General features: G+C 47.9%; 1 protein-coding gene across 1 annotated transcript in view; it reads left to right on the top strand.

The window, feature by feature from the left end:
* Window positions 1-4,871: 4,871 nt before the first annotated feature.
* LOC135531052 (son of sevenless homolog 2-like) overlaps window positions 4,872-12,422 on the top strand; it is a 96,871-nt gene continuing 89,320 nt past the window's right edge. Inside the window, 1 exon segment of the mRNA XM_064959188.1 lies at window positions 4,872-5,048. Within this exon segment, the coding sequence (XP_064815260.1) occupies window positions 5,007-5,048 (42 nt within the window). The 5' untranslated portion in view covers window positions 4,872-5,006.

Raw genomic sequence — 12,422 nt, 5'->3', positions numbered from 1 at the left:
CAACTACTAAGTCCTGGATGGAGTAGGTATCTCTCAATGTAAACACTGATACCCCAGAGAAGTCAACTCATTATGGAAGACCAATCAGAATGCCAAAATGCAACCGGTACTAAAAATACTGTTAAAAAAAAAAGATAAATAAAACCTGGAAAAGACATTAATAATAAAATTATATATATATATATATATATTTTTTTTTAAGTTTTCCATATTGTTTGCAATGTGAAACACTAAGTTGAAAAACTTTTTTGTTTTGAAGGAAACAAAATAGTTTATGAAAGGGAGATGGACTTCCCTGTAGTGCCTGAGGGTGGCGCTGTTACTCATTACTGTTACTCGCATCCCTGCCTCACTGTGCCGTTTATATTACAAGAACACTTTGTGGTACTCATTCGTTGCAGTGCTGTCGTGCGTGTATTTTAAGGCGTATACAAAGTGTTGATTTAGTGCCGAATAACAACTTTAAACATGAACTCACTCATAAAAACAGCAGCTATTTTGCTGTATTCTTTGAGTCTGTCTCCAGTCATGGTTTTTGAATTCTCACAGTATAAACTTTATGTATGTTTCTTTTTAACATACGATGGCTCGAGGAAACTGCAGACACGATTATTTTTAAGCTTTCTGATTGGCCAGTGGTAGGGCTATATAGGTGCACTTGATTCATTCTCTTGGCCTGCCAGGTGGGCGGAGTTCTACCTTCAGACACATGAAAGGATTCAACATGGGAACACTTTGCCTTCCTGGTGCTGCGGAATCAAGTGCACCTACCACCAACAGTGTGAAACGAAGAAAACTAAATAGGAACGGAGGGATTTATCGTTGGGTTTTTTTACAGAAATGTTTGGTGATCGACTAGGAGTGCCTTGGAGATGGACCAGTTGGTGACCTCTACTCTAATAAATATAGTTTAGTGTTTTCTCTAACGGTCTCTAGGGTTGATGAAACTAACTAACCTCCTCCAGGGTTGATGAAACTAACTAACCTCCTCAAGGGTTGATGAAACTAACTAACCTCCTCAAGGGTTGATGATACCAACCAACCTCCCCTAGGGTTGATGATACTAACTAACCTCCTCAAGGGTTGATGAAACTAACTAACCTCCTCTAGGGTTGATGAAACTAACTAACCTCCTCTAGGGTTGATGAAACTAACTAACCTCCTCTAGGGTTGATGAAACTAACTAACCTCCTCAAGGGTTGATGAAACCAACTAACCTCCTCTAGAGTGTAGAGGCGGCAGGGTAGCCTAGTGGTTAGAGTGTAGAGGCGGCAGGGTACCCTAGTGGTTAGAGTGTAGAGGTGGCAGAGTAGCCTAGTGGTTAGAGTGTAGAGGAGGTAGTGTAGCCTAGTGGTTAGAGTGTAGGGGCGGCAGGGTAGCCTAGTGGTTAGAGTGTAGAGGAGGTAGTGTAGCCTAGTGGTTAGAGTGTAGGGGCGGCAGGGTAGCCTAGTGGTTAGAGTGTAGAGGTGGCAGGGTAGCCTAGTGGTTAGAGTGTAGAGGAGGTAGTGTAGCCTAGTGGTTAGAGGTAGGGGCGGCAGGGTAGCCTAGTGGTTAGAGTGTAGAGGTGGCAGGGTAGCCTAGTGGTTAGAGTGTAGAGGTGGCAGGGTAGCCTAGTGGTTAGAGTGTAGAGGCGGCAGGGTAGCCGAGTGGTTAGAGTGTAGAGGTGGCAGGGTAGCCTAGTGGTTAGAGTGTAGAGGAGGTAGTGTAGCCTAGTGGTTAGAGTGTAGGGGCGGCAGGGTAGCCTAGTGGTTAGAGTGTAGAGGTGGCAGGGTAGCCTAGTGGTTAGAGTGTAGAGGTGGCAGGGTAGCCTAGTGGTTAGAGTGTAGAGGCGGCAGGGTAGCCTAGTGGTTAGAGTGTAGAGGTGGCAGGGTAGCCTAGTGGTTAGAGTGTAGAGGAGGTAGTGTAGCCTAGTGGTTAGAGTGTAGGGGCGGCAGGGTAGCCTAGTGTTTAGAGCGTTGGACTAGTAACCAAAAGGTTGCAAGTTCAAACCCCCAAGCCGACAAGGTACAAATCTGTCGTTCTGCCCCTGAACAGGCAGTTAACCCACTGTTCCCAGGCCGTCATTAAAAATAAGAATTTGTTCTTAACTGACTTGACTGGTTAAATAAAGGTAAAATTTAAAAAAATAAATAATTTAAAGGAATGATTTGTAGGGTTTTGTGAATGGAGCCAGGCTGAGGAGGGGAACGAACACCCCCGGATGTTTTCGATATGATGACTCAGAACAACGTTATTGTGTCATGTGGAAACTGAGCTCAAAGGAATCATCAGCTTCTGCTTTGGTTTTCCATTCAGGCTGATTGTTTTATATTTATAGTCTCCACTTAGTCGGAATAGTTTTTTGTTGTTGTTGTTGTTGATGACCGTCAGTCGGAGGTTTGACAGATCGAAACAGATGAGCGAAATGTGACTGTGGTGGTTCCAGCCGTTTGCGTGTAGTAAGTAGTGGTGGCAATGAGAAGGATTTCTGCCTGGTAACTGTCACTCTTCTCCTCCCTCTCCTCTCTCTCCCTCCCCCTCCTCTCTTCTCCCTCCCCCTGTCCTCTCTTCTCCCTCCCCCCTCAACTCTCTTCTCCCTCTCCTCTCTTCTCCCTCCCCCTCTCCTCTCTTCTCCCTCCCCCCCCTCTCCTCTCTTCTCCCTCCCCCTGTCCTCTCTCTCCCTCCCCCTGTCCTCTCTTCTCCTCCCCCGTCCTCTCTCCCTCCCCCTGTCCTCTCTTCTCCCTCCCCCCTCTCCTCTCTTCTCCCTCCCCTGTCCTCTCTTCTCCCTCCCCCTCTCCTCTCTTCTCCCTCCCCCTGTCCTCTCTTCTCCCTCGCCCCTCAACTCTCTTCTCCCTCCCCTCTCCTCTCTTCTCCCTCCCCCTCTCCTCTCCTCTCTCTTCTCCCTCCCCCTCTCCTCTCTTCTCCCTCCCCCTGTCCTCTCTTTTCCTCCTCCTCTCTTCTCGCCCTCCCTCCCCTCTCCTCTCTTCTCCCTCCCCCCTCTCGTCTCTTCTCTCCCTCCCCCTCTCTCGTCTCTTCTCCCTCCCCCTCTCGCTCTCTTCTCCCCTCTCGCCTCTTCTCCCTCTCCCCCTCTCGCCTCTTCTCCCTCCCCCTCTCCTCTCTTCTCCCTCCCCCTCTCCTCTCTTCTCCCTCCCCCTGTCCTCTCTCTTCTCCCCGCCCCTCAACTCTCTTTCTCCCTCCCCCCTCCTCTCTCTTCTCCCTCCCCCTCTCCTCTCTCCCTCTCCCCTCCCCCTCTCCTCTCTTCTCCCTCCCCCTGTCCTCTCTTTCCTCCTCCTCTCTTCTCGCCCCTCCCTCCCCCTCTCCTCTCTCTTCTCCCTCCCCCCTCTCGTCTCTTCTCCTCCCCCCCTCTCGTCTCTTCTCCCTCCCCCTCTCGTCTCTTCTCCCTCTCGTCTCTTCTCCCTCCCCCTCTCGTCTCTTCTCCTCCCCCTCTCGTCTCTTCTCCCTCTCGTCTCTTCTCCCTCCCCCTCTCGTCTCTTCCCCTCCCCCTCTCCTCTCTTCTCCCTCTCCTCTCTTCTCCCTCTCCTCTCTTCTCCCTCCCCCCTCTCCTCTCTTCTCCTGTCCTCTTTCCAAAACACACTTCTACTCTCTCCTTCTTGCTGTCTCTCCAAAACATTCCTCTTTTCCGAGTGTTTTCCACCTCCTGTGGTCTGTTGAGTAAAGGCGGGATGTCAGAACTAGGCCAAGCCCACGAGGCACTGGGGCTTCACTTCTCAACACGGTCATCAATAAAACACTTTGGCTAATCTCTGGAGCGTTGTCGCAGGCGGTTGAACGTCACTTCACCACGATGTCATGTGTTTTGTTTTTGTCGTTAGCTAAGCCTGTATTTCACAACACTTGTCTTGGACACTATGCATCTGAGAGGGAGCCTAGTGACGTGGGTCAGTTATAAACGTATCCATATCTAGGGGGAAAGGCTATGCCATGACTGTATGTTGCCGTTTTAATGTTTTTATAAAACGTCTGTTAAATAAATACACATTACATGTTCATGAAGAACTGCTTGAAAAAAGGCTCCACATCTCTGTCCCTGGACATCAACATCTCTGTCCCTGGACATCAACATCTCTGTCCCTGGATGTGTAACTATTCGCATTCTCAGCGTAGGCTTTCTGGCATCTCTCTAACGTTTAGTCTCTCTGACGTTTGTCTCTCTGTCTCTCTAACATTTTCCCCCATCGTCTCTCTGTCTCTCTAATGTTTGTCCCCATCGTCTCTTTGTCTCTCTAACGTTTGTCCCCATCGTCTCTCTAACGTTTGTCCCCATCGTCTCTCTGTCTCTAACGTTTGTCCCCATCGTCTCTCTAACGTTTGTCCCCATCATCTCTCTGTCTCTCTAACGTTTGTCCCCATCGTCTCCCTGTCTCTGACGTTTGTCCCCATCGTCTCTTTGTCTCTCTAACGTTTGTCCCCATCGTCTCTCTGTCTCTCTAACGTTTGTCCCCATCGTCTCTCTAACGTTTGTCCCCATCGTCTCTGACGTTTGTCCCCATCGTCTCTCTAACGTTTGTCCCCATCGTCTCTCTGACGTTTGTCCCCATCGTCTCTCTGACGTTTGTCCTCATCGTCTCTCTGTCTCTAACGTTTGTCCCCATCCTCTCTCTGTCTCTAACGTTTGTCCCCATCATCTCTCTGTCTCTCTAACGTTTATCCCCATCGTCTCTCTAACGTTTGTCCCCACCGTCTCTCTGTCTCTGACGTTTGTCCCCCATCGTCTCTCTGTCTCTCTAACGTTTGTCCCCATCCTCTCTCTGTCTCTCTAACGTTTGTCCCCATCGTCTCTCTGTCTCTCTAACGTTTGTCCCCATCGTCTCTCTGTCTCTCTAACGTTTGTCCCCATCCTCTCTCTGTCTCTCTAACGTTTGTCCCCACCGTCTCTCTGTCTCTGACGTTTGTCCCCCATCGTCTCTCTGTCTCTCTTCCAGGTGCAGCTACAGGTGCACCCCAACCTGTCAGCCAAGGAGGGCGCTCTGCAGCACATCGAAGAGCTGATCCTGCAGCTGCTCAACATGCTGTGTGTGGCCCAGCCGCGCTCTGTACAGGACGTGGAGGTGAGGATACCAGATCGCTATGCTGTAATGTTATGGGCAATTCCACGACAACGGAATTACGCTTGGACTCACTTTTAACATGTATGTCAAACGAAAAAACATAGATTTCAAAGCTGATCCAAATCATACAACTTGTATGTAGACACACGGAGTTTGAACATCACAGTGTAAAATAGTAACAGTTCAGTACAACACAGAAGGGTAGAGTTCGGTGCTGAAATTATATTATATATTATATAACACTCCTTCAAACACGTTTAGACATGTCACAAAAACCACCATACAACTATATCACAACGTAGGTGCATGTTATGGCTGGCTTGTGTGTGTGTGCGTTTCTTCACAGTCCACATTGTTCCATAAGATATAGTTTATTTTTTTAATCTTTATTTTACTGCTGTTATGAGTTACCTGATGTGGAATAGAGGTTCCATGTCGTCAAGGCTCTATGTCGTACTGTACATTACTTTCTGATCCGCTTGGCTTCCCCGGTGATTTTACCCCCGCCCCGCCAAGTGTTACCCCCGCCCCGCCAGGTGTTACCTGCGCCCCGCCAGGTGTTACCCCCGCCCCGCCAGGTGTTACCCGCGCCCCGCCAGGTGTTACCCCCGCCCCGCCAGGTGTTACCCCCGCCCCGCCAGGTGTTACCCCCGCCCCGCCAGGTGTTACCCCCGCCCCTCCAGGTGTTACCCCCGCCCCGCCAGGTGTTACCCGCGCCCCTCCAGGTGTTACCCGCGCCCTCCAGGTGTTACCCGCGCCCCTCCAGGTGTTACCCGCGCCCCTCCAGGTGTTACCCGCGCCCCTCCAGGTGTTACCCGCGCCCCTCCAGGTGTTACCCCGCCCGCCAGGTGTTACCCCGCCAGGTGTTTCCCCCGCCCCGCCAGGTGTTTCCCCCCCCCGCCAGGTGTTAGCCACGCCAGGTGTTACCCACGCCCCGCCAAGAGACATTTAAAATGGTATCCACGAGTTCATCTCTGAGGGAGGGAGGGAGGGAGGGAGGGAGGGAGGGAGGGAGGGAGGGAGGGAGGGAGGGAGGGAGGGGGAGGGAGGGATGCAAGCAGAATTAGGCCAATATCCACTAATAATAAAAACTCATGAGCTGAGCAAAGAAAATAGTTCCCTCATCCAGCTGGTCCTGGGGCTGAGTTCACTAACCTGTTCTACTGGCACACTGAAGCCTCAGTCCCCTCATCCAGCTGGTCCTGGGGCTGAGTTCACTAACCTGTTCTACTAACACACTGAAGCCTCAGTCCCCTCATCCAGCTGGTCCTGGGGCTGAGTTCACTAACCTGTTCTACTAACACACTGAAGCCTCAGTCCCCTCATCCAGCTGGTCCTGAGTTCACTAACCTGTTCTACTGGCACACTGAAGCCTCAGTCCCCTCATCCAGCTGGTCCTGGGGCTGAGTTCACTAACCTGTTCTACTAACACACTGAAGCCTCAGTCCCCTCATCCAGCTGGTCCTGGGGCTGAGTTCACTAACCTGTTCTACTGGCACACTGAAGCCTCAGTCCCCTCATCCAGCTGGTCCTGGGGCTGAGTTCACTAACCTGTTCTACTAACACACTGAAGCCTCAGTCCCCTCATCCAGCTGGTCCTGGGGCTGAGTTCACTAACCTGTTCTACTAACACACTGAAGCCTCAGGTTTCAAAGACCTCTCTGATGAGGATAGGCTACCCGTCCTGTTGGGGGAGGACGCAGAGATCTGTGGGTTGGCAGCGCACTACATTGCTGCCTGCCATAAGATGAGGGACAGTGTCTGACAGACCAATGAACCTGCACATGTCCTCTACTGTATGCTTACTGTTATTGTTGAATGTATGGTTATTTTGACACTTGGTTATTGTTGTCCTGTTGACAATTTGATTCTCATTTTAATTTATTTTTAATATTGTAAATATCCAAAATAATGTTTGGCAATATGTACATTGTTAAGTCATGCAAATAAAGCGAATTAGAGCGAGAGAGGCAGAGAGCGAGAGAGGCAGAGAGCGAGAGGGGCAGAGAGCGAGAGGGGCAGAGAGCGAGAGAGGCAGAGAGCGAGAGAGGCAGAGAGCGAGAGAGGGGCAGAGAGCGAGAGAGGGGCAGAGAGCGAGAGAGGGGCAGAGAGCGAGAGAGGGGCAGAGAGCGAGAGAGGGGCAGAGAGCGAGAGAGGGGCAGAGAGCGAGAGAGGGGCAGAGAGCGAGAGAGGGGCAGAGAGCGAGAGAGGCAGAGAGCGAGAGAGGCAGGCGGAGGGAGAGAGGCAGAGGCAGGCAACTGTGGTTTGTGACTGTTATGATTGCGTGGTAATTGCGTTAACCAATTTGGTAACGGAATTAAGAGTTTTATTACGAGAATTACTTTTGTGAACTTTCAACCCGCATAGGGGAGGGAAATGTGAAAATATCATAAAGAATAATTATGTCACTCATTGAGTGACATTGCCCGTCTAACAAACGGTAGATTCGTTCTACGTGTCCTATTTCTATGCTTCCTGTTTCTAAGTTTTGTTTTTGCATCTTTTACTTTCGGTTTTGTTCACCAGTTTAAATATTTTTATTTTTAAATAGGTTATTGAAAATATATTTCACAGCGGTACAATGATTCTCTACACTTTCTTTTTTGTCACATAAACTGAAATTATGAAAACTGTTAGAATTTTAGAAACCAGGAAATGGCGGACCAATTTCTGCATGTTTTTTTAAATATGTGGGTTTTTAGTAACTGAATTGCAATATTTCTTAAATATACAGAAGGTTAACAATTTCTCAGAAACTAAAAACAAGTGTTGATATTAGTTGGCAGGGGTCTTCATTGTTTTGATGTAATTATGATACCTTTTTGGGACCCCTTTTCCCGTACTGTTTACCCACAAATCACTGTATTTTACTTTTTGCCTAATTTTTAAGATGGCAAAATGGTTGAAAGAAGTATCCAAGTCTTTAAAATACCTTTAATTTGACATGTTGGTGCTCCTGTTAACTTCACATGTTGGTGCTCCTGTTAACTTCACATGTTGGTGCTCCTGTTAACTTCACATGTTGGTGCTCCTGTTAACTTCACATGTTGGTGCTCCTGTTAACTTCACATGTTGGTGCTCCTGTTAACTTCACATGTTGGTGCTCCTGTTAACTTCACATGTTGGTGCTCCTGTTAACTTCACATGTTGGTGCTCCTGTTAACTTCACATGTTGGTGCTCCTGTTAACTTCACATGTTGGTGCTCCTGTTAACTTCACATGTTGGTGCTCCTGTTAACTTCACATGTTGGTGCTCCTGTTAACTTCACATGTTGGTGCTCCTGTTAACTTCACATGTTGGTGCTCCTGTTAACTTCACATGTTGGTGCTCCTGTTAAATTCACATGTTGGTGCTCCTGTTAACTTCACATGTTGGTGCTCATGGGTCCTTTAACATGTTGGTGCTCATGGGTCTTTAACATGTTGGTGCTCATGGGTCTTTAACATGTTGGTTCTCATGGGTCCTTTACATGTTGGGGCTCATGGGTCCTTTACATGTTGATGCTCATGGGTCCTTTACATGTTGATGCTCATGGGTCCTTTACATGTTGGTGCTCATGGGTCCTTTACATGTTGGTGCTCATGGGTTCTTTAACATGTTGGTGCTCATGGGTCCTTTAACATGTTGGTGCTCATGGGTCCTTTACATGTTGGTGCTCATGGGTCCTTTACATGTTGGTGCTCATCGGTCCTTTACATGTTGGTGCTCATGGGTCCTTTAACATGTTGATGCTCATTGGTCTTTAGCATGTTGGTGCTCATGGGTCCTTTAACATGTTGGTGCTCATGGGTTCTTTAACATGTTGGTGCTCATGGGTTCTTTACATGTTGGTGCTCATGGGTTCTTTAACATGTTGGTGCTCATGGGTCCTTTAACATGTTGGTGCTCATGTGTTCTTTAACATGTTGGTGCTCATGGGTCCTTTAACATGTTGATGCTCATTGGTCTTTAACATGTTGGTGCTCATGGGTCCTTTAACATGTTGGTGCTCATGGGTCCTTTAACATGTTGGTGCTCATGGGTCTTTAACATGTTGGTTCTCATGGGTCCTTTACATGTTGGGGCTCATGGGTCCTTTACATGTTGGTGCTCATGGGTTCTTTAACATGTTGGTGCTCATGGGTCCTTTAACATGTTGGTGCTCATGTGTTCTTTAACATGTTGGTGCTCATGGGTCCTTTAACATGTTGATGCTCATTGGTCTTTAACATGTTGGTGCTCATGGGTTCTTTAACATGTTGGTGCTCATGGGTCCTTTAACATGTTGGTGCTCATGGGTCCTTTACATGTTGGTGCTCATGGGTCCTTTACATGTTGGTGCTCATCGGTCCTTTACATGTTGGTGCTCATGGGTCCTTTAACATGTTGATGCTCATTGGTCTTTAGCATGTTGGTGCTCATGGGTCCTTTAACATGTTGGTGCTCATGGGTTCTTTAACATGTTGGTGCTCATGGGTTCTTTACATGTTGGTGCTCATGGGTTCTTTAACATGTTGGTGCTCATGGGTCCTTTAACATGTTGGTGCTCATGTGTTCTTTAACATGTTGGTGCTCATGGGTCCTTTAACATGTTGATGCTCATTGGTCTTTAACATGTTGGTGCTCATGGGTCCTTTAACATGTTGGTGCTCATGGGTTCTTTAACATGTTGGTGCTCATGGGTTCTTTACATGTTGGTGCTCATGGGTCCTTTAACATGTTGGTGCTCATGGGTCCTTTACATGTTGGTGCCAATGGGTCCTTTACATGTTGGTGCTCATGGGTCCTTTACATGTTGATGCTCATGGGTCCTTTACATGTTGGTGCTCATGGGTCCTTTACATGTTGGTGCTCATGGGTCCTTTACATGTTGGTGCTCATGGGTCCTTTACATGTTGGTGCTCATGGGTCCTTTACATGTTGATGCTCATGGGTCCTTTACATGTTGGTGCTCATGGGTTCTTTACATGTTGGTGCTCATGGGTCCTTTACATGTTGGTGCTCATGGGTCCTTTACATGTTGATGCTCATGGGTCCTTTACATGTTGGTGCTCATGGGTCCTTTACATGTTGGTGCTCATGGGTCATTTACATGTTGGTGCTCATGGGTCCTTTACATGTTGGTGCTCATGGGTCCTTTACATGTTGGTGCTCATGGGTCCTTTACATGTTGGTGCTCATGGGTCCTGTACATGTTGGTGCTCATGGGTCCTTTACATGTTGGTGCTCATGGGTCCTTTACATGTTGGTGCTCATGGGTCCTTTACATGTTGGTGCTCATGGGTCCTTTACATGTTGGTGCTCATGGGTCCTTTACATGTTGGTGCTCATGGGTTCTTTAACATGTTGGTGCTCATTGGTCTTTAACATGTTGGTGCTCATGGGTCCTTTAACATGTTGGTGCTCATGGGTTCTTTAACATGTTGGTGCTCATGGGTTCTTTACATGTTGGTGCTCATGGGTTCTTTAACATGTTGGTGCTCATGGGTCCTTTAACATGTTGGTGCTCATGGGTTCTTTAACATGTTGGTGCTCATGGGTCCTTTAACATGTTGATGCTCATTGGTCTTTAACATGTTGGTGCTCATGGGTCCTTTAACATGTTGGTGCTCATGGGTTCATTAACATGTTGGTGCTCATGGGTTCTTTACATGTTGGTGCTCATGGGTCATTTAACATGTTGGTGCTCATGGGTCCTTTAACATGTTGGTGCTCATGGGTTCTTTACATGTTGGTGCTCATGGGTCCTTTAACATGTTGGTGCTCATGGGTCCTTTAACATGTTGGTGCTCATGGGTCCTTTACATGTTGGTGCTCATGGGTCTTTAACATGTTGGTGCTCATGGGTTCTTTAACATGTTGGTGCTCATGGGTCCTTTACATGTTGGTGCTCATGGGTCCTTTACATGTTGATGCTCATGGGTCCTTTACATGTTGGTGCTCATGGGTCCTTTACATGTTGGTGCTCATGGGTCCTTTACATGTTGATGCTCATGGGTCCTTTACATGTTGGTGCTCATGGGTCCTTTACATGTTGGTGCTCATGGGTCATTTACATGTTGGTGCTCATGGGTCCTTTACATGTTGGTGCTCATGGGTCCTTTACATGTTGGTGCTCATGGGTCCTTTACATGTTGGTGCTCATGGGTCCTGTACATGTTGGTGCTCATGGGTCCTTTACATGTTGGTGCTCATGGGTCCTTTACATGTTGGTGCTCATGGGTCCTTTGTTGATGCTCATGGGTCCTTTACATGTTGGTGCTCATGGGTCCTTTACATGTTGGTGCTCATGGGTCATTTACATGTTGGTGCTCATGGGTCCTTTACATGTTGGTGCTCATGGGTCCTTTACATGTTGGTGCTCATGGGTCCTTTACATGTTGGTGCTCTTGGGTCCTTTACATGTTGATGCTCATGGGTCCTTTACATGTTGGTGCTCATGGGTCCTTTACATGTTGGTGCTCATGGGTCATTTACATGTTGGGGCTCATGGGTCCTTTACATGTTGGTGCTCATGGGTCCTTTACATGTTGGTGCTCATGGGTTCTTTAACATGTTGGTGCTCATGGGTCTTTAACATGTTGGTGCTCATGGGTCCTTTACATGTTGGTGCTCATGGGTCCTTTACATGTTGGTGCTCATGGGTTCTTTAACATGTTGGTGCTCATGGGTTCTTTAACATGTTGGTGCTCATGGGTCCTTTACATGTTGGTGCTCATGGGTTCTTTAACATGTTGGTGCTCATGGGTCTTTAACATGTTGGTGCTCATGGGTCCTTTACATGTTGGTGCTCATGGGTCCTTTACATGTTGGTGCTCATGGGTTCTTTAACATGTTGGTGCTCATGGGTTCTTTAACATGTTGGTGCTCATGGGTCCTTTACATGTTGGTGCTCATGGGTACTTTACATGTTGGTGCTCATGGGTTCTTTAATATGTTGGTGCTCATGGGTCTTTAACATGTTGATGCTCATGGGTCTTTAACATGTTGATGCTCATGGGTTCTTTAACATGTTGGTGCTCATGGGTTCTTTAACATGTTGGTGCTCATGGGTCCTTTGCATGTTGGTGCTCATGGGTCCTTTACATGTTGGTGCTCATGGGTCTTTAACATGTTGGTGCTCATGGGTCCTTTACATGTTGGTGCTCATGGGTCCTTTACATGTTGGTGCTCATGGGTCCTTTACATGTTGGTGCTCATGGGTCCTTTAACATGTTGGTGCTCATGGGTCCTTTACATGTTGGTGCTCATGGGTCCTTTACATGTTGGTGCTCATGGGTCCTTTACATGTTGGTGCTCATGGGTTCTTTAACATGTTGGTGCTCATGGGTCTTTAACATGTTGGTGCTCATGGGTCCTTTACATGTTGGTGCTCATGGGTCCTTTAACATGTT

The sequence above is a fragment of the Oncorhynchus masou genome, unplaced genomic scaffold, assembly GCF_036934945.1.
Source record: "Oncorhynchus masou masou isolate Uvic2021 unplaced genomic scaffold, UVic_Omas_1.1 unplaced_scaffold_1504, whole genome shotgun sequence".
Lineage (NCBI taxonomy): Eukaryota > Metazoa > Chordata > Actinopteri > Salmoniformes > Salmonidae > Oncorhynchus > Oncorhynchus masou.
This window is presented reverse-complemented; position numbering and strand designations above follow the sequence as displayed.